General features: G+C 38.8%; 2 protein-coding genes and 1 long non-coding RNA gene across 4 annotated transcripts in view; 1 reads left to right on the top strand and 2 right to left on the bottom strand.

Annotated features, from left to right (window-relative positions):
• Positions 1-7,018, top strand: part of GPATCH11 (G patch domain containing 11) — a 14,899-nt gene extending 7,881 nt beyond the window's left edge. Inside the window, 3 exon segments of the mRNA XM_011967634.1 lie at positions 1,866-1,979; positions 3,225-3,306; positions 4,008-7,018. Coding sequence (XP_011823024.1) covers positions 1,866-1,979; positions 3,225-3,306; positions 4,008-4,063 — 252 coding nt within the window. The 3' untranslated portion in view covers positions 4,064-7,018.
• LOC105530230 lies at positions 6,988-9,898 on the bottom strand. The gene is made up of 2 exons (XR_001004617.1): positions 9,659-9,898; positions 6,988-8,711 (listed from the first exon to the last, which is right to left on the bottom strand). It is a non-coding gene; the product is annotated as an uncharacterized LOC105530230 (long non-coding RNA).
• A 4,305-nt stretch (positions 9,899-14,203) lies between these two features.
• Positions 14,204-22,321, bottom strand: part of EIF2AK2 (eukaryotic translation initiation factor 2-alpha kinase 2) — a 61,286-nt gene continuing 53,168 nt past the window's right edge. For both annotated transcript variants that reach the window (XM_011967632.1, XM_011967633.1), the window contains 3 exons: positions 18,233-18,334; positions 16,530-16,583; positions 14,204-16,451 (listed from right to left, as the gene is read on the bottom strand). In XM_011967632.1, the coding sequence (XP_011823022.1) occupies positions 16,332-16,451; positions 16,530-16,583; positions 18,233-18,334 (276 nt within the window). In that variant the 3' untranslated portion in view covers positions 14,204-16,331. The remainder of the gene's footprint in view (positions 16,452-16,529; positions 16,584-18,232; positions 18,335-22,321) is intronic.

The following is a 22,321-nucleotide window of genomic DNA, read 5'->3' as shown; positions in this document are numbered from 1 at the left end:
TTTTTTTTTTATGATGGTACTGTTACAGTTCAGTAAAATTTTGTTAAATTTCTAAACATCTTCAACCAGAAAAGAAATAAGTTTTAGTGAGTATAAAATAAAATTTAAACTACACAAATGTGGGAAGAACAAATCATTATAACCGTTGAATGTGCAATACTGTTTTTGTCCACTGAAATATCTTAAAACTGTTTGGCTCTGGGAGGCCGATGCAGAAGGATTGCTTAAAGCCAAGAGTCGGCTGGGCGCGGTGGCTCACGCCTGTAATCCCAGCACTTTGGGTGGCTGAGGTGGGCAGATCACCTGAGGTCGGGAGTTCAAGACCAGCCTGGCCAACATGGAGAAACCCCATCTCTACTAAAAATACAAAATTAGCCAGGCATGGTGGCGCATGCCTGTAATCCTAGCTATTTGGGACGCTGAGGCAGGAGAATCACTTGAACCCAGGAGGCAGAGATTGCGGTGAACCAAGATTGCGCCATTGCACTCCAGCCTGGGCAACATGAGTGAAATTCCATCTCAAAAAAAAAAAAAAAAAAAAAAAGCAGCTAGGAGTTTGAGACCAGCCTGGGCAACATAGCAAGACCTCGTCTCTGCCAAAAATTTTAAAAATTACCCGGGTGTAGTGGCACATACCTGTAGTCCTAGCTACTCAGGAGGCTGAGGTGGGATGATTCCTGGAGTCCACAAGTTCAAGGTTACAGTGAGCCATGATTGTGCCACTACATACCAGCCTGTCTCTATAAAAATAAAATAGAATAAAAGTGTTCTGAGACAGATTTACCTACCAAATGTTTTGCTTAATACATTGGATGAATTCAAGAGAAAAAGATATACTTTATTCATCATACTTAAGTAAAACTATAACAGTTAATACTGTTTTTCTGATTCGAAAAATTGTTCATAGTATTACTATCTTATGAGATTAATAATCTTTGTAAAAATCAGATTATGTTTTGGGCTTAAAAACCTTAGTGTTTTCTACTATTAGCGTATTCAAATGATTTGTGAGTGGTAGTACTCAAGTGAGAATTGCATTTAATCTGTACATACATTGTCTTGTTTTGAAGCACAAAGTCAGTATGTCTCTCATCAGAATTTTCGGTTCGAATAGGGAAAAGTGGCATTGGTCATGAGGCATCATTAAAACGGAAAGCAGAGGAAAAATTGGAAAGCTACAGAAAAAAGATTCACATGAAAAACCAAGCTGAAGAAAAAGCTGCAGAACAGTTTCGGTAAAGCTGTTTTTGAGCTGGTTTTGGTTTTATTTCCTCTTTACTGTGGTATGTTCTCTGGTACTTGGGCATATAAAATGGTTAAAGAGAATGTAGACCTTCAGTGTATAATTTTTCCTTTCAATTAGAATGCGACTTAAAAATAAGCAAGATGAAATGAAGCTAGAAGGAGATCTCAGAAGAAGCCAGCGAGCCTGTCAACAATTGGATGCCCAGAAAGTAAGCCTTTTACCAGCTTTCAGTTTAGTAAAGTGTTTTGGTGCCCACTGTGATTTCATATATATGTGTGTGTATATATATACATATTTATATATGTGTGTGTATATATATACATATTTATATATGTGTGTGTATATATATATTTTTAAAAAACTAAGAACTCCAAGCCTGGTTTATCTACTCATTAAAGCTTTCATGTAATGTGCACTTCTGATCTGTGATAATTTATATAAAATTATATCTTTTCATAAATATATAAATTTATAAATATATAAATTTTGTAAAGTGTTTTTACTCTTAAAGCCACACTTGGTGAATACGTATTGAAAGAATGAATTCATGTTGAAATGAACATATTTGTCATGCTCTTATGTTTAGTATGTTTAATTGAGAATACTTCTGTATTTTCAGAATATTCAGGTTCCCAGGGAAGCATGGTACTGGTTGAGGCTTGAAGAGGAGACTGAAGAAGATGAAGAGGAAAAAGAACAGGATGAAGATGAATATAAGAGTGAAGATTTAAGCGTATGCTTTGGCACCATTTCCTTCATAGGGTGTCTCAGCCTTGGCATCATTAACACTTTGAGTTGTGGTAATCCACTGTTGTGGGGAGCTGTCCTGTTTTTCGCAAGATGTTTAGCAGCATCTCTGGCCTCTGCCCACCAGATACCAGTTGCACTTTTGCTTATGACAACCAAAACCCTCTCCAGACATTACTAAATGTCCCAGAGGGGAAAAATAACCCCTGGTTGAGAGGTACTGCGTTGCAGGATTATTTTATTAACCCCAAATGAAAACTTACATATAATTTTTCCCTTTAGCTTCCATTTGTCCTCTCATCTCAGCTACAGTTCGGATGATGAATTAGCAACAAATGTAAATTATTTTAATTTATACCTTATTTCCTGCAAAACTTCTACAAGTGATTCTAATGTGTACTTTTTTTTCTCCTACTCATAAACAACAAAAAAACACAATCAAAAGGAAATGGAGGCCAGGCGCAGTAGCTCACACCTGTAATCCAAACACTTTGGGAGACCAAGACTGGTGGATCAGTTGAGGTCAGGAGTTCAAGACCAGCCTGGCCAACATGGTGGTGTATTTTAGTCTCTACTAAAAATATAAAAATTAGCCAGGTGTGGGGCACCCAATAATCCCAGCTACTTGGGAGGCTGAGGCAGGAGGATCACTTGAGCCCGGGAGGCAGAGGTTGCAGTGAGCCGAGATGACGCCACTGCACTCCAGCCTAGGTGATAGAGCAAGACCCTGTCTCAAAAAAAAAAAAAAAAAAGGAAATGGAGATTATTCAAAAAAGGAAAATACACCCCTATGGTTACTTGAGTGTAATAATTTTGTAGAAAACATTCACAATTTGAAAAATCTATATTCCACTTAATTGGGAGACCACTGATAAGAACTTTTTTGGCAAAAGGAGGCAATATTCACCTTCACCTTATCTGGGGGAGGTAGATGCCTTGAAAGTAGAAAAAGCCTTTAAAGGATGCTGATTATAATAAGGCCACCCAAAAACTATTTTCTCAATGTTAACAAGCAGTCTCTATTGTGTCTGGCAGACTTGTGAAAATCTCAGGGTAGCTAATGAACTGGAACACATTCAAATATATCAGTTCTGCCCTTGACATTTCTAATAACTATTCCAGAGTATAGCAGAATATTTACAGCCTTGAGCTAATTCAGCATGATCTAAGAGCCAGAAAACCAAGGTTCTGTTCAATGTAAAGTATTAATGTGCTTGTATCCTATATCTAGGTACTGGAAAAATTACAAATATTGACTAGTTATTTAAGAGAAGAACATCTGTATTGTATTTGGTGTGGAACAGCCTATGAAGGTAAGAAAATGCTTTATACTTTTTAAAAATAGATGAATACTCTCCAATTTTTAGTTAAAGTCATTCCCCCACTGACAATGGAGATTTCTTATTCCATTCAAATGGCAATGTGGGACCAATGTCTTAAGTAGTGGATATAGAAATAATTGAGGCTTTATGAAAATTGCATTTAACTTTTAAACTGAATGTGTGAAAGGGAATTTTTCAGTGTTTTGTTTCAAAAGAAATAATTTTAGAATAACCTGAGGATGATGAATGTTTTGTGCTTTATTTTTAAAGATTCTTTCTTTGGCTACAGATATTTGAAAGAATTTATATTAAAATTTTAAGAGCTAATGTTTATATAGTTAGATAATTACCCCTAAACCATAGAAATCAGATATGTTGAAATCTATTCCTTTTTTTTTTTTTTTTCCCATTGTAAGGATAGAAATGGTTTACACTTACTAGGTGTCTTACAGAGCCCAGTGTTTTTCCTTCTAACACCTTTTCCCAAGCTACCTTTGCTAACTTGTATTTAAGAACTTTGTGCTTGAGAGTGAAGCATTTTTGGTTATTGTTGTTTTTATCTTTTCTGGTTTGTTTAGCAGAATAAGTAGAAAACATCAGATCAAAAAATGCATGTTATGTTGAAATAATATTCTAGAATAGTTTACTGGAGAAGGTGTATTAATCTTTCATTTCCCTCACATAACTTACAGATAAAGAAGACCTATCTTCAAATTGTCCAGGACCAACTTCTGCAGATCATGACTGAGATTATCCCCAATAAAAGTAGAAACTCGAAAAGTGTTATTATTTCCTAGGGATGGACGATTCAGCAGCTGGAAATCCAAAATTTTTTATGCCAGTAAAGAAAGAGGGACTTTATATAATGTTTTGTTCTTTTCGTACTTTAGAGTATGAGTGTTCACTGACTTGAAAAAAATAATGCAATGGCATTTCAGAACACCAGTATCATAGAGATGGACAGTTACAATTTATTGCTGTATTGTGATACATGTGTTAAGGACACCAACAGGTAATTATCTTATTCCCCTCTTCACTTTGGAACAAATTGAGAGATAAGAAATGGGAGTCAGAGGAAGAGAAAAATATCCACTTTATCAGTGAATAAACTGAAATAGAGAAGAAGGTTGACTTTTTCTCCAGTTGAACACTCTAATATTTCTCCCTGATTGGAGAGAACAGCAGGTCTCTGTCTTGTTGGGGCAGAGCCCATCTTTGCATTCTGAGACCAGTTAGCTTTCAAGGTCAGGGAAACCACCAGGGACTGGACCACACATGCTTAGTTCCTTCTTGTATCACCTGTGGGATGAGACAGTTCTCTGTTGGGAAGGAATGAATGAGGGTTCAGAGAACTTTTTCCTACACTTCTTGCTTTGAAAGAGCAAAGAGAATTTCCCTTCCCTCCATCCAAGCATGAAGAGGAGGGGAAAAGTATTCCCCTCAACAAGGCTGATGTCAGAGGCAGTGTTCCATCAGTACTACTAAATTCTAATCCATTTTACAAACAAAATAACTGTGATAATTTCTGGTAAAATCATGAGTTTTCATGACAATGTCTGTATCCATTATATGTGATCTGTTGGAAGTTTTGGCTAGAGAAACTTAAGAATTGTGAGGAAACTCAAATATCGTGTGATCCAAGTATTTACTGAATTTGGAAACCCCTTGATAGCATTCCCAGCAAGTGATAGTTCAACCTTTGCCTTTATTCTTCTAGCCACAGAGAGCTCACTGCTTTAAAACCATTCCATTACTGGGTAGCTCTAAATTGTTTTCGTTGTTTTCTCTTAAACTGAAATCTGCTTCCATGTAATTTTACTGAATACAGCTAAGAACATACCATGTGGCATACTATGAGAGAGCTCCATCCAGGGTGAGGCATCAAAATCATGAACCTTTTTAAAAGTTCATATGCTCAGGCGTCTCTCCTAGTGATTGATTTTGATTCATCTAGTCTCAGGTGGTTCTGGATATCTGTATTTATTTTGAAGTCCCAAGAATGAGTGATGAGCACCTGAGGATAAGAACTAGCGCTGAGGTTAAGTATGGAGCACCACCATTCTTTGGATAGAGTTGTGATCACCTGTGTGATTTTATAGCTCACCTTTTAGTTGGATTGAGCAAGAGAACAACCCCTTTTATTAGAAACAGCATACATAAGAAGATCGCAAAAACTAACCTACACTTGCTAGGGTAAGATAATCAGTAGTACAACTTGTATTAATCTCTGACTTAATATTACCTAATTCACTTTTCAAGCTTAACTTGGGGAGCTTTACAAAATAATAATAAAAGGGTCCCATCCCAAGAGATTCTGATGCCATTAGTCACTGTGACATGGGCATCACTGCCCTTGATTCTAAAATGCAGCCTAGCTTGAGCCACTAATCTAGTTAACTTCTGGGCCTCAGTTCTTCCTCCAGAAAACTAATTATTTTTATGAATGTAAATATATATATAATATTTTAAGTTTATATGGTTGGATGCTATTGTTTAATATTTACTTTTTTGTTTTAAAAAAATTATAAAATTGGCTGAGTGCAGTGGCTCACTTCTATAATCCCAGCACTTTAGGAGGCCAAGGCAGGCAGATCACTTGAAACCAGGAGTTGGAGACCAACCTAGCCAACATGGTGAAACCCCTCTCTACTAAAAATACAAAAATTAGCTGGGCGTGGTGGCGCACGCCTGTAATCCCAGCTACTCAGAAGGCTGAGGCAGGAGAATTGCCTGAACCTGGGAGGCAGCGGTTGCAGTGAGCTGAGATCATGCTACTGCACTCCAGCCTGGGTGACAGAGCAAGACTCTGTCTCAAAAAAATATATATATATATATAATTTTATTAGTAGCTATTAATAAAACAGAGGAGTACATTTTACCCTTGCAATTACAGTCAATACTTTGGTGTCATTTCAGCCAACATACCAACATTCAGTCAAATCCCAAAGCCAAATGGATAATTTCAGATGGAATGGAGTTAGACAGGAACTGGCTTCCCTTTCTCCTCTTACTGACTATGAGGACAACCCACACCTGCTCAGTGGCCTAAAATATTTTAAATATGTTCATGACAATTATGCTGCGAATGCCAGAATAACACTGATGGAACCCATGACTTCACCAGGATTGTGGTCTACATTTACAGGCCTACGACTAGGACTAGACCAGCTTAGAGACTGGGAGATATCCCTCCATTCTTGTCCATTGAAGGATAAAAGTACAGGCTTTCAGCTAGGTGCAGTGGTGCAAGCCTTTGCTCCCAGCTACTCAGGGGCCTGAGGTGGGGAATCCTTTGAGCCCAGGAGTTTGAAACCAGCCTGGGCAACACAGTGAGAGACCGCCATCTTAAGGAGAAAAAAAGAATCAGGCTTTCAATATGAGTAAAAACTTATTTTTAGGCCTTTTATGACTTTATAAATAGGCAATAATGAACACCAAGGGAAGCAAAACATTGAAAAGAATTTTAAAATTTGTTATAGAACATTCATATGAAATTTGAAACTGCAAAACAATGTAAAATTTAATGTCATGTTGTCATTTACTTTTGTGTATATTGTGCTATGTTTATTTTCAAAGTCCTATCTAGAAATTCTAAAATGTCTTATTTTCTTCATTAAAAATCCAGAATACTGTAGTTTCTGAAATTCAAAATAAATACTTTAACATACCAAATTGGTTTTTCTAACATTTATTTCAATTGTTATTTGTTAAACATTTAATTGTTGAAATTTGAAAATGAACATTATTATTAATTAGACACATTTTACAGGCTCAAGCATTCAAAATTCTTAACTTTGAGTTCCTGCTTTCTTCACAGCAGTGCACTCACTGCTTTGTGGTATACAAGAGTGACAGCTTGTCCCCATTCTTACAGTGTAATGAAATTAGCAGTATAATGAAGAAAAGTGCTATGTATGAATCACTGAGCTCTAAGACAAACTGGTAATAACAATTAGGTACTAAACAATGGGAGTACTAGGGAGAAGATTCATTTTGAGTGGGAGATGTTCGAACACTTTGGAAATAACACTGAATTTGGGTTCTAAAAAGATGGATATAATTTTGATATGCAAAGTTATGAGGAAAAAGTTACCATATGATCCAGCCATTCTCCTAGGAATATACATCCAAGAGAAATGAAAACATGTCCACATAAGATTTGTACACAAAAGTTCACAGTAGCATTATTCATAGTAGCCAAAAAGTAGAATCAACCCAAATGTCCATCAGCTGATGAATGGATACATAAAATGTGACATATCCATATGATAGAATATTATTTGGCAATAAAAAGGAATGAGATGCTGATTCACGCCACAGCTGGGATGCACCTTGAAAACATACTCAGTGAAAAAGACCACATGTATGATTCTATTTATATGAAATGTCTAGCATGGGCAAATCTATAGAGATGGAGAGTAGATTAGTGGTTACCTAGAGTTGTGAGAAAATGGAGTGAATACTAATGGGTATAGGGTTTCTTTTGGGGGTGAGAAAAGTGATGGTTGCACAACTCTGAATATAGTAAACACTACTGAATTGTATACTGTATGCGTGAATTGTATGGCATATGAATTATATCCCAATAAAGCTGTTATTTTAGAAAAATGGAGAGAATTTCAGATAGAAACCACAGAAGAGAGCCACTGAGTGCAAAAGCCTGTTGAGGTAAAACTGCAGACCTGCATGGGAGGGGCTTCCTCAGGAAACACTGAATATGGGAAGCATCATGGAAGCCTCCAGAGGAGCATGGCCTTGCCCAATGAACTGCAGCCCAGGGAATCTCATTTTAGACTTCTGGCCTCCAGAACAGAAAGAGAATAAATGTGTGTTGTTTTAAGCCACCAAGTTTGTGGTAATTTGTTAGTTATAGCAGCCATAAGAAATTAATACATGTCCAAATCAAATTAACCCCGTAAGAGCCATACCTATTTGAGAAGCATTTTATTTGCCTCACTGTTTTGCCTATTACAGAGTTTCTAGTGATTTAGAATTTAAGCCAATAACGTCACCATACATCTATCAACCGTGATCCCTTCATCTATGACTATTTTTAAGAAACGTAAGATTTGGATATGTCATAATCACAGATCAAGAACCGTAGACATTGAGGCCTGGATGGCCATTTAGAGAGAAACAGTTAACATGTAAGTGGAGACCTTTCCTGTCTTGCATTTTCTACAGTCTCCTCCTATCTTCCGTGCAATGTTCTGGCAGCACCTCAAGCTCACCATCACCAAATGGGATTCAACATCTTCCCTCCCAAACGTGCTCTACCTCACCATGTTGATAGATATACAGTGGCCCCACTACTCGCTTAAGTTCTAAATTACTGAAAATCATGTTAACAGGTAAAAGCGTGAGACAAATAAATTACCCCGCAAATACATGTGGCTCTTGGTGTGGGGAAAAGAAAGATCAGACTGTTACTGTGTCTATATAGAAAGCAGTAGACATGAGAGATTCCATTTTGTTCTGTATTTGAGATGCTGTTAATCTGTGACCCTACCCCCAACCTTGTCCTTGCAAGAGACATGTGCTGTGGTGACTCAAGGTTTAAAGGATTTGGGGCTGTGCAGGGTATGCTTTGTTAAACAAGTGCCTGAAGGCAGTATGCTTGTGAAAAGTCATCACCATTCTCTTAATCTCAAGTACCCAGGGACATGTACAATGCCAAAGGTTGCAGGGACCTCTGCCTAGGAAAGCTAGGTATTGTCCAAGGTTTCTCCCTTATGATGGTCTGAAATATGGCCTCGTGGGAGGGGAAAGACCTGATCATCCCCCAGCCTGACACCCGTGAAGGGTCTGTGCTGAGGAGGACTAGTGTAAGAGGAAAGAAGGCCTCTTGGCAGTTGAGATAGAGAAAAACATCTGTCTCCTGACCATCCCTGGGCAGTGGAACATCTTGGTGTAAAATCCGATTGTATGTTCTGTTTACTGAGAAAGGAAAAAACCGCCTTAGGGCTGAAGGTGGGACTTGCTAGCGCAATGCTGCTCTTTATGCACTAAAAAGGTTTATAGAAATGTTTACATATGCATATCAAGGCACAGCACTTTTCCTTAAACTTACGTCACAGAGATCTTTATTCGTATGTCTTACTGTTGACCTTCTCCCTACGATGATCCTATTATCCTGCCACTTCCCTTTTCTAAGATGGTAAAGATAATTATCAATAAATACCGAGGGAACTCAGAGATCGGTGCCAGCGTGGGTCCTCTGTATGCTGAGTGCCAGTCCCCTGGGCCCACTTTTTCTTTCTCTGTACTTTGTGTCTCATTTCTTTTCTCGAGTCTCTCGTTCCACCTAACAAGAAACGCCCACAGGTGTGGAGGGGCAGGCCACCCCTTCACTTGGGGTTCATTTGACTGAGACCTGTATTTACTTTAATGGCATCAGAATCCTGCTACTCACCTTCTAACAAACTTGGAGGTAATCTTTGATGCTTACCTTTCCTTAATCCCCACATCCAGTTAGTTGCCAACTCCTCTTGGTTGTGTCCTCTTATTGTTCAGGCCCTCTTAGTCTTTCCACTTTCTGACCTTTCAAATGTAGTTTCTTCCTGCTCCATTCTAAACATGCTGGTTTCAAAGTATTGGTTGGGCCATACCTTGATTTAAAGAAATACTCGGCCGGGCGCGGTGGCTCAAGCCTGTAATCCCAGCACTTTGGGAGGCCGAGACGGGCGGATCACGAGGTCAGGAGATCGAGACCATCCTGGCTGTGACACGGTGAAACCCCGTCTCTACTAAAAAATACAGAAAACTAGCCGGGCGAGGTGGTGGGCGCCTGTAGTCTCAGCTACTCGGGAGGCTGAGGCAGGAGAATGGCGTGAACTCGGGAGGCGGAGCTTGCAGTGAGCTGAGATCCGGCCACTGCACTCCAGCCTGGGCGGCAGAGCAAGACTCCGTCTCAAAAAAAAAAAAAAAAAAAAAAAAAGAAATACTCATTTGTCAACTTTGGAGGTTGCTAGGGCACTAACTCACTCTAAAAATTGTAAATATTTATCCCATCTTTCCCATTCAGATTTAGAGAAAGTTCCTTAAAGAATCATAGCTGATAAATGCAAGAGGTTTGACAGAACCAGAAAATCACTATTTTACAACCCCTGAAATGAAATAATGGATCCAGGCAACAATCATCAATAGCTGCTAAAACCATCAGGTGAAAGACTGATGAGAAACTTTGTAGTAGGTGGTACCACCAGAACCCATTGATCAATATTAAAGTCACTGAAAGTGGAACAATCAGACATCATGTTCCTCCTGAAATGATGCAAGAGAAAGTATATAGCATCACCTATGGAGTATTCTTGGGAGAAAATAAATGAACCAGGATCAAATCCAGCTTCTAGGTCTAACTGGACACTATGGGGATACCATCAGTCAAATCTTGAATGGAGGAAATTCCACAGGACAAATAAAAGCCAGGAAGAACTAAAACGCAGGGGTAAATGTTACAGAGTAAAGGAGACATATCAACCAAATGCAATGTTGGATCTGTATTTCAACAACAAAGAAAATTGTATTTTTGAGATAGAAACAATACAGACCATTATATGATAATTAAGGAAATCTTGTGGATTTTTTGAGTGTGACAATGATGCTGTGGTTTTGTTAAAAAAGACTTTATCTGCTAGAGATACATTTTAAAGTACTTACAAGTGCAATGATGTAACACCTGAGCTTTACTTTAAAATATTCCAGTAGGGCCGGACACTGTAATCCCAGCAGTTTGGAAGACCAAGGCAGGAGCATCGCTCAAGGCCAAGAGTTTGAGACCAGCCTGGGAAACATGGCAAGACCCTATCTGCACAAAAAATTTAAAAATTAGTTGGGTGTGTGGTGTATGCATGTAGTCCCAGCTACTTAAGCCGCTGAAGCAGGAGGCTCACTTGAGTCTAGGAGTTCGAGGTTACAAGGAGCTGTGATCATGCCACTGTATTCTAGCCTGGGTGACAGAGTGAGATCCTGTTTCTTTTTTTAAAAAATTACAATTAAATACTTCACCAAAAGAAACAAACAAAAAGTAAGGGGTTAGATGTATTAAGAAAGGTAAAGTATTGACATTTGTTGAAGTTGGGTGATGGGTAGAGTTTCATTATTCTATTTTTGTGTATGTTTGAACATAAAAAAATTTAAGTAAGTATGAATCATATTGAAATTATTCAATATTCCGTAATGAAAAGTTAACATGCCAAGAATCTCAAATTATGGTGAACACTCAGTGGGCAATGGATGTTGTGAGTTACATCTCTAGTTAGTTCACAGATAGTAGAGACCTGGAAGAGCTTATATGTAGTCTTTTAAACATTTCTTCTCAGATACATATATGCATATATATGTATTATATAAAATATATATTCACACACACATATATGCACACACACAGGATGGCTTCATGGACATGCAACCTGTGCAGTTACACAAGACTGTGCTTAGAAGCATCCAACACCTAATTTTTGAATGAGGGCCCTACAGTTTCATTTTGCCCTTAGTCCCACAAATTATGTAGCTGGCCATACACACACATGCACACATACCACATATCCACACATATATATGCATATATTGTGTACATATATAAATACAGTGAATATATTTAACATAAGTGTTAAGTATGCATGTGAATTTTATGTATGTATTTATGTTAAACATGTACATATTTAAATAATATGTGGTTTAGTGACAAACATTCCCTAAAAGGTATGTTTCTAATAAGGCAATTATATTAAAATGGCTCTCAAAATTTCTGTGTGTGTGTGTGTCTGTGTATGTGTGCATTTTAATTACCAAATAAGGTCCCAGGCTCTTGCCCCTGTCCTCCTCTGAGTAAGAGGATACTTTTTACTTTAATTTTGAGGCCAAGAAAATATATACTCACAGATAAATAGAAGTTGCTAAGAAATGCTATATTCATTTCATAGGAGTAGAATATATATATCTTTTTTTTTTTTTTTTTTTTTTTTTGAGGCTGAGTTTCACTTGTCACCCAGGCTGGAGTGCAGTGGCGCGATCTTGGCTCACTGCAACCTCGGCCTCCTGGGTTCGAGCGATTCTCCTGCCTCAGCCTCCCGAGTAGCTGGGATTACAGGCACCCGCCACCACACCCAGCTAATTTTTGTATTTTTAGTAGAAAGGGGGTGTCACCATGTTGACCCGGTTGGTCTCAAACTCCTGACCTCAGGTGATCCACCCGTCTCGGCCTCCCAGAGTGCTGGGATTACAGGCGTGAGCCACCATGCCCAGCCAGAGTAGGAATATTAAAATGAGGTCAGGTAAAGATAAGGCTACATTCTCACTAACTGGCCACGTCATTTAGTGTTTCTTTTGAATATAGCCTCATTAAAACCTGATTTAAAAAAAAAAAAAAAAAGATTTCTCTCTACGCAGAACATTTTCAAATCTACAGAAAAGTTCAAAGAATAATACAAAAACACCTGTGTACTGTCATCTAGATTTACCAATTGTTCAATGGCTAATATTTTGCCACATGTGTGTCCTCTTTCTCTCTCCATGTTGACTTTTGCTGAACATTGAAAGTTGCAGATATCATGACACACTTGGCCTCTAAATATTTGTGCATGCAATGCCTAAAAATAAACACTTTTGGAAAGGCACGGTGACTCATGCCTGTAATCCCAGCACTTTGGGAGGCCAAGGCAAGTGAATCACCTGAGGTCAGGAGTTCAAAACCAGCTGGGTCAACATGGTGAAATTCCGTCTCTACTAAAAATAGAAAAAAATTAACCTGAAGTGGTGGCAGGTGCCTGTAATCCCAGCAACTCAGGAAGCAGAGGCAGGAGAATCACTTGAACCTGGGAGGCAGAGGTTGTAGTGAGCCGAGATTGCGCCACTGCACTCTAGCCTGGGCGACAGAGTGAGACTCTGTCTCGAAACAAACAAACAAAACAAAACATTTTCTGCATATACTATTATCACACCTGAGAAAACAGTTATTTGGCATTGTTAACTAATACGCAGTCTATATTCAAATGTTCTCAATTATCCCAAAGATATCTTTATAGCTGTTTGCTGGGCTGTTGTTTTCTTTGTATTTTTTAAAATTATTATTTAGATAGGCTCTCACTCTGTCACCCAGGCTGCAATGTAGTGGCATGATCATGGCTCACTGCAGCCTTGACCTCCTAGGCTCACGTGATCCTCCCACCTCACCCTCCCAAGTAACTGGGACCACAGATGCATGCTACCATGCCCAGCTAATTTTTTCTGATTTTTTGTAGAGATGAGAACTCACTGTGTTGCCCAGGCTAGTCTCGAAATCCTGTGCTCAAGCCATCCTCCCATTTTTGACTTCCCAAAATGCTGGGATAACGGGCATGAGCTACTGTGTCCAGCTTTTGTCTCTTTGAATATCCAGGATACAATGAAGATTCAAGCATTGATTGCATTTGGTCATTAGATCTTACAAGTCTCTCTCTTTTTTTTTTTTTCGTTCATGACACTGACTTTTTGAGAAGCCCAAGTCAATCATCTTATAGAATGACTACATTCAGGATTTGTCTAATAATTTCCTCATGCTTAAATTCCAGTTTAACACTTTATGCAAGAAAACTAAATAAGTAAAATTCTTAAATCACATCAGGAGGGGCATAATGTTAGGGTGTTCCACCTTGGGTGCTGCTAAACTGAATCACTTGGTTATTGTGGTGACCACTGTAAAGGTACATTTTCCCCTGTATAACTGATATATCTTCTGTAGGATTATATTTAAATCCTTGTGAAGATTCCTATTCCACAACAGATTTTCATCCAATAGTTTTAGCATCTATTGATGAACCTTACGTGAAAAATGTAGGAACTGCTTTTTATGAACACTTTTTAAAGCCTTTATGAAAGTATTTTCTCTTACTGTATTTTCACTTTTTGTTTAACCTAAATGTGGCCCTTTTTTAAAATCCTAAACTCACATGGCAGTTTTAGAATGGTAGTTGGTTGCTGCTATAGTTTAGATGTTTGTCCCCCAAAATCTCACGTCGAAATTTGATCCCAATGTTGGAGGTGGGGTCTGATGGGAAGTGTTTGGGTCATGGGGGAAGATCCCTCATTAATAGATTAATGCCGTCCTGGGGGTGGGGTGTGCTGGGGAGGGGAAGCAAGGAGTTCTCAATCTATTAGTTCCCTCAAGAGCTGGTTGTTAAAAAAGAGCCTGGCCCTTCTCCCTCACTCTCTTGCTGCCTCCCTTGCTATATGATCTCTGCACATCTGCTGTCCTTCACCTTCCTCCATGAGTGGAAGCAGCCTGAGCAGAAGCAGATGCTGGTGCCATGCTTCTCGTACAGCCTGCAGAACCGTAAGTCATAGAAATCTCTTTTCCTTATAAATTATCCAGCCTCAAGTATCCATTTATGGCAATAAGAAAACAAACTAAAACAACTGCCCTAAGTTCAAATTAACCTTCAGGGTCTTCTAAGATGCAATTTAAATTATCTTTCAGCATTCTCTACAGCAATTCAGGACAACAAACTAGCATACCCAGTGTTCCTCAAATATCTCTTCTCCAGAGCTCATGCCAGGCCCCTTGTCCAGACTTCCTGGGTGGTCTCCTCTCTACTCATCTAACACCTTGGCATATACTTGGAAGGCCCACTGGGCTGTCACTTCTAGCCCCGTGCTCAGTAGAAAGCCATCTCACCCTTCGCAATGGACTATTTTCTGTTTTTAGCCACTGCCTTACAGCACAGTTGTCTTTAAAGCGGTTGATAAAATAGATACAAAATGTATTTAAGATAAAATGTATAACTATGCAGCAAACACTAGTGGACCTACCATCCAGTTTAAGGAAATTACCATTACCTTTGAAAGTCCATTTCCCCAATCACATAATTCCCCACCCTGAAAGACAACCACCATCCAGAATTAAGTATTTCTCATTCCCTTCCTTCCCATTGTTGTCTCATCACATTTGTTGGATTTCGTATAGAAAATGATTTAGTTTTGCATGCTCTAGAACGTTATATAAATGGAATTATTCTGCATATATTTTCTGAAAACCTGCTTTGTTCGCTTAACATTATGTTCCCGAGAGTTGTATTGTGTTACATTTTTACATTTAGCTGTAATTCAATTGTTTTCAATACTATATAGTACTCCTGTGTGTGAATATAAATTTTTTAATCCATTCTTCTTTTGATGGGCATTATGGTTGTTCCCTGTTCTTTTGGCTATTATAAACAGGGTTTTATGGACATTCTTATAAGCATGTATGTAGGAATAGAATTGACAGTTTTGTGGGTATACATGGATTCAACTTTACTAGATAATGCCAAATTGTTTTCCAAAGTGGTTGTACATCACTTTTTTTTGTTTTTGTTTATGAGTACCATATTTCTCTGACTGGCTTGTAAGCTATGTGAGGCAGAGAACGATCTTATTTTTTCTGGCCTAAAAGCAGTAGAAATTTAATAAATAGGTATGAGTTGATTGATTCATTAATAGCATAAAAAGAAAATTTGGGGGCGTTTTTTCCATCTTTAGAACAAAGAGATGAGGCTGGGCGCGGTGGCTCATGCCTGTAATCCCAGCACTTTGGGAGGCTGAGGCAGGTGGATTACTTGAGGTCAGGAGTTTGAGACCAGCCTGGCCAACATGGTGAAACCCTGTCTCTATTAAAAATACAAAAATTAGTTGGGTGGGTGGCACATGCCTGTAATCCAGCTACTCAGGAGGCTGAGGCAATCACTTGAACCCAAGAGGCAGAAGTTGCAGTGAGCCGAGATTGGATCATTGCATTCCAGCCTGGGCAACAGAGCGAGACTCTGTCTTTAAAAAAAAAAAAAAAAAAGAATGAAGAGATGAGCCAGGAAAAAGTAAAATGTAAGAATATTTTTGAAGCAAAAAGAAGAAAACCTTTCTGTTTCTGCAGAAAGATTAGTAAAAATAGTAAAAAAAATTAAAGGAAACATTAAAAGGTAAATATCTATTGATATTCCCTAGCAGATTTTAGATAATCTAAGGAAAATTGCATATCAGAAGCAGGATACTTTTTCAGAAGGGCTCTAACATGTATGTCGTTTTTTCTCTGGGCTTTTCTTCCACGTAGTCAAGGTGCTTAGTATTTCAGATGTGTTAGGTCGGTCCTCAGGTCTCTTTGAGAGTAATTTCTCTAGAAGAGTTTTCTGCAATGACAGTGAGAGTCAACAGTAAGAAATAAAACACTGAAATAAATAAAATTCTGATGATTTTCAAGTGCTTACTTCTCTTTTATCAAACACATCTGAGATGGTGCCACCCCGTAGGTCTTGAAAAAGCTGAAAAAAAAAAAAAGATAGGTATATATTAGGAAAAACAAACAGAACTAAAGGCTGAGGACACCTGAAATGTAGGATATTTCCAGATTTTTGGGAAAGTCCCTAGACAAGAAGCAAGCAGGATTCCCTGTCTCCTACCCTACCCCCACTCTAATAACCATCCTTGCATTATGACGTGAAGTGTTAAGTGCATCATCTTCACCATCTACCTTCATGCGTTTTGGAGCCCTAAGTGATAGGTACTTCTAACTGTTTCACAGAGGATAAGGTTATTGACTCCAGGAAGGTTCCCTTTCCTGAGCTTAAGAGTAGGATATACAGCTGGGTGCAGTGGCTCACGTCTGTAATCCCAACACTTGGGGATGCCGAGGTGGGTGGATCACTTGAGGTTAGGAGTTTGAGAACAGCCTGACCAACATGGTGAAACCCCATCTCTACTAAATACAAGAAAATTAACCAGGCATGGTGGTGCATGCCTTTAGTCCCAGTTACCCGGGAGGCTGAGGCAGGAGAATTGCTTGAACCTTGGAGGCAGAAGTTACAGTGAGCCGAGATCGTGCCATTGCATTCTAGCCTGGGCAATAAAAGTGAAACTCTATCTCAAAAAAAAAAAAAAAAAGAGTAGGATATCTAGTTGCCTACTGCCTTTAGTGACTCCCCACTGCCTAAGCAAGAAAGTCCACATTTTTTCCTTAAGTTAGCCCAACCTATCTTTCTAGTCTCACCAGCTACTACTTCCTTGTAACTTATATATTCCAATACAACTTACACTGCCTGCTGTCCCCAGATACACTCCATACATTCCCACCTCCATGCTAGAATCACCCTTTCTGTTTTGGACTATGAGAAGCCAACAGATCCTTCAGAGCCCAGCTTAGATGTCTCCATGAAACCTAAGTCCTTACAGCTGGAAAGATCTCCCTCCCAGCTGCTTCCACAGACTTCATGCCTTCTCCTAAAATGCTTATGGCATTCTCTTATATTATCTTCCCTTTTAGAAAATAAGCTCCTTGAGAACAAGGCTTTATTTATTTATTTATTTAGAGATGGAATGTCACTCTGTCACCCAGGCTGGAGTGCAGTGGTGTGATCTTGGCTCACTGCAACCTCCACCTCCCGGGTTCAAGCGATTCTCCTGCCTCAGCCCCCTGAGTAGTTGGGATTACAGGTGTGCGCCACCACACCCAGCTAATTTTTGTATTTTTTAGTAGAGATGGGATTTCACCACGTTGGCCAGGCTTGTCTCAAACACCTGACTTCAAGTGATCTGCCCGCCTTGGCCTCTCAAAGCTGGGATTACAGGGGTGAGCCACTGTGCCCAGCCAAGGCTTGTGTATTTTGCAACCCTTATAGCACTTAGCACAGTGTCAAACACAAAGCAGTCAATCAATAAAATTTTACTGACTGACAAGTCTTACGAGTCTTATGAGATGTACTACCTTCCAGGGAAGATCAAAGTTTCTGGTTTTTAACAAAGTGTTTGGTCTTTGCCAAACCTTGAAAGACAGAAAATTCATATTTCATTTGCAGTCAGATACTAATATACTCAAGCCCATCCTTACGTGAGAGCAAGAACTGTCTGCAGCAGCACTCTGAAGGTAGTAGTCAATAATTTTTCTTATTTAATTCTTTCTTTGAGATCATTTTACCTTTGATGTTTCGGAAGCAGTGTCACATACATAAAGAAGTTCAGCAAGAATTAGCCCCAAAGCGTAGAGGTCCACTTCCTTTCCATAGTCTTGCGAAGAAATCTAAAGAGACCAAAATAGATTTACCTTTGTTACACTCCTTACATAAATTTCCAGCCTTCTAAAGCCCAAAAACGTTATTTGACCAAAACATCTTACATCACACAACGTCTATTTATTAGCAAGATCTGTGGAGTCTGACTGCCTAGGTTCAAATCTGTCCCGCCGAATAGCTGAATCGTCTGTGTAAATTAATGGTTAACATGGGAATAATCTCAGTTATAAAATCAGGATAACAACAGTATCAACCACAGAGTTTAATTGCGAGGGTAAATGAGATGCAGCAGATAAAGCAGTTAAAATAGCACCCCGTAGGTGACTTGCACTGCAGCTGTTCATAGCGTATTTATTCACAATATTCCATAACTAGAAACAACTCAAAGGACCACAACAGAAGAATGGATAAACATATTGTGGCATATTCATACAATGGACTGCGACTCAGCAATAAAAAGGAATTCTCTGCTGGTATGAGCAACAAATAAAGTTTTTCCAGAAGATATTATTTTGAATGAAGAAATTAAATACAACAGAGTACCTACTGTCTGATTCCATTCATATGAAGGTTAAAAACAGGAAGAACTAAACTATGGGGATAGAACTCAGAGCACTAGTTGCTTCTGATCAGTGGGGAGGAGGCATTGACTGGAAAGGAGTTTGAAAGAGCAAAATGTTCTATATCTTTACAGGCTTATAGGTTACACAGGTGTATGCATTTGTCAAAACGGAAAAATATACAGTTAAGATCTGTGCATTTCATGGTGTATAAATTGTTCCTCAACAAAATGTTGCTTTTTTTTTTTTTTTTTTTTGAGACGAAGTCTTGCTGTCACCCAGGCTGGAATGCAGTGGCATGATCTCAGCTCACAGCAGCCCCTGCCTCCCAGGTTCAAGCAATTATCCTGCCTCAGCCTCCAGCGTAGTTGGCACTCCAGGCACATGCCACCACACCTGGCTCATTTTTGTATTTTTGTATTTTTTTTTAAGTGGAGATGGAGTTTCAACATGTTGGACAGGCTGGTCTCGAACTCCTGATCTGAGGTGATCCGCCCACCTCAGCCTCCCAAAGTGTTGGGATTACAGGCGTGTGCCACTGCACCCAGCCAACAAAAGGTTTTTAAATAGAAAAAAAAACACACACACAAAATAAAAAGTAAAGTAAAATGATGAATGTTTTTAACCAAATAGTGTGAGGGCAGCAATACAGGATGCAGGAGATAACTGAAAGCAGTGGGAGGTTAAAGAGAGCCGTTGGCTCTCTTTAGTGTTCTATACTTTTTAGGCCAAGTGGCCCCCCAAATGGAAAAAGTGTGTGCCTTCTCCATTCTAGACTCTCAAACCATCAGATAGCTCAGTATATTTATTCTTGGATGACAAAATAGTAGAGGTATTTTGAAAGCTGTATTGTCAGCAAAATAGTCTTTAATGGGCATTTACAAATTAGAAATTAAAATAGAATAAACAGCCCAAAAGGTGAAACATAAAAGCAATCAACCCCCCAAAAAACCACATTCAAATAATGAGACTATACATAAGACAAATATTTAAAAATCAACAGCTGTACACCCATGTTCATCAGCAGCATTATTCACCACAGTCCAAAGGTAGAAGCGACCTAAGTGTCCATTGATGGATAAATGGATAAACAAAATGTGGTGTACACAACAATGGAATTAATTAGTCAGCCTTAAGAAGAAATTCTGACATGCTACAACATGGATAAATCTTGAGGATATTATGCTGAGTAAAAGAAGCCAGTAACAAAAGGGTAAATACTGTATGATTACACTTATATGAGGCACCTAGAGCAGTCAAATATACAGACAGAAAGTAGAATGGTAGTTGATTGGGCTGTAGGGAGGGGAGAATAGGGTTCTTTAATGGGTGTAAAGTTTCAGTTTTGCAAAATGAAAAGTAATCTGTGGATGTATGGTGATGATGAAAGCACAACACTGTGAACACATTTAATGCCACTAAACCATACACTTAAAGATGGTGAAGGCGGTAAATTTTATATTTGTGTATTTTACCACAATTAAAAATCAAGATACATATTTTTAAAATTAACAGCTACACTAATAACAAATTAGAGATATGGAATTTCTTTTCTTTTTTTTTTTTCAGATGGAGTCTCATTCTTGTTGCCCAGGCTGCAGTGCAGTGGCGCGATCTTGGCTCACTGCAACTTCCACTTCCCGGATTCAAGCGTGGGATCTCATTTTAATAGCAAAATGCAATACAGACTCTGGAGAAAGCTTCAAAAATATAAACAATATGCCCAGGCGCCGTGGCTCATTCCTGTAATCCTAGCACTTTGGGAGGCGAAGGCAGGTGGATCACTTAAGCCCAGGAGTTCAAGACCAGCCTAGGCAACATGGTGAAACCCAGTCTCTACAAAATATACCCCAAAAAATGAGCCAGGTGTTGGTGGTTTGCGCCTGTAGTCCTGGCTACTGAGGGGGGCTAAGGCAGGAGGATCACCTGAGCCAGGGAGGTTGAGGCTGCGCAGCAGTGAGCAACGATGGTGCCACTGCACTCCAGCCTGGGCGAAAAGCAAGACCCTGTCTACAAAAAAAAAAATACATATATATATATATATATAGAGAGAGAGAGAGAGAGAGAGAGGAGAGAGAGAGAGAGAGAGCATATATGTAGCATAATAAATTTTATATATATATATCTTGAAGAGTATAAAAGTGGCTTTGAGGTAGGCTGTATGATTGCCCCCAATTCTGTGCTGGCCTCCTAGTGAGAGGATTACTCTTCCCCACCCTCATTGCCTTGAGCTGGGCCATGCTTTTTGCTCTCGGTAATGATGTTTAGTGATGTATGACACCGCTGAGCAGAACATGTAAAAGCCATCACAAGGTTCTGCCATTGCCTTCTGCCTTGAGGATGGCAGTGACTCAGATAGCATTTTTCCTTCAGCCTGGATCTTGGAATGAAGGAGACACGCAGAGCAAAACTGCAGCCAGACAGACTGCTGCCGACTTGTCATGTGAGCAAGAAATAGACCCTTGGTATTTTCTGCCCCACTAAGAAACTGGGGTCATTTGTTACCACAGCATAGTCTGGCAAAAGCTGACTGATGGATGACTTGAATAAGTGAGGGAAAAATACCAATTTTGGAGAAGTCTCAAATATATAAGGATATCAATGTTCCTCACCTGAATCCTCAAATCTGATGCAATTGCTATCAAAACCTCAAAACCAGTTACGGAAGATGACAAGGTGATTCAAGAGTTCATTTGGAATTGTAAATGTGAACAGCTAAGAGCATTTTTAAATTGAAGAATAATGTGGCAGGTCCTGCTGTTTGAATACTAAAGCCTAGTTTATAATGCTATAATAATCTAAATAGCATAATATTAAAAAGAGAAATAAAAAATAAATCAGTGAAACAGAACAAAGTCCAGAAACACATCTCTGAATGTGTGGGAATTTTATATATCATAAAATAATATTGTGGTAAAATAGACATAACATAAAATTCACCCTTTTAACCATTTTTATGCTTACAATTCAGTGGCATTAACTACCTTCACAATGTTGTATAACCATCACCACTATCTATTTCCAGAGCTTTTCATCATCCCAAACAGAAGTTATACTCATTAAACAAGAAGTTCCCATTCTTCCCTTCCTCCAGATAACCTCTGTTCCACTTTCTGTCTCTATAAATTTTCCTTAAAATAGCATTTAAATAATGAACTACTTAACACATAGTGATGAAGCAACAGTATATTCACAGGGGGAAAATCAAGTTATATTCCTTTCTCATACATACACAAAAGTTAATTCAAATTGCAGTTAATTTTTATGTTAGTAAAACCAAAAAATATTTTCATAATCTTGTAGTAGAAGCCTCCAAAATAAAAATGAGAAACCTTACAGCAGTAAAGAAAGTATTGATAAATATGACAATTTAAAAGCTGCAGTGCCGGGTTTGGTGGCTCATGTCTGTAATCCCAGCACTTTGGGAGGCCGAGG

The sequence above is a fragment of the Mandrillus leucophaeus genome, unplaced genomic scaffold (assembly GCF_000951045.1).
Source record: "Mandrillus leucophaeus isolate KB7577 unplaced genomic scaffold, Mleu.le_1.0 Scaffold805, whole genome shotgun sequence".
In the NCBI taxonomy this organism is placed as follows: domain Eukaryota; kingdom Metazoa; phylum Chordata; class Mammalia; order Primates; family Cercopithecidae; genus Mandrillus; species Mandrillus leucophaeus.
This window is presented reverse-complemented; position numbering and strand designations above follow the sequence as displayed.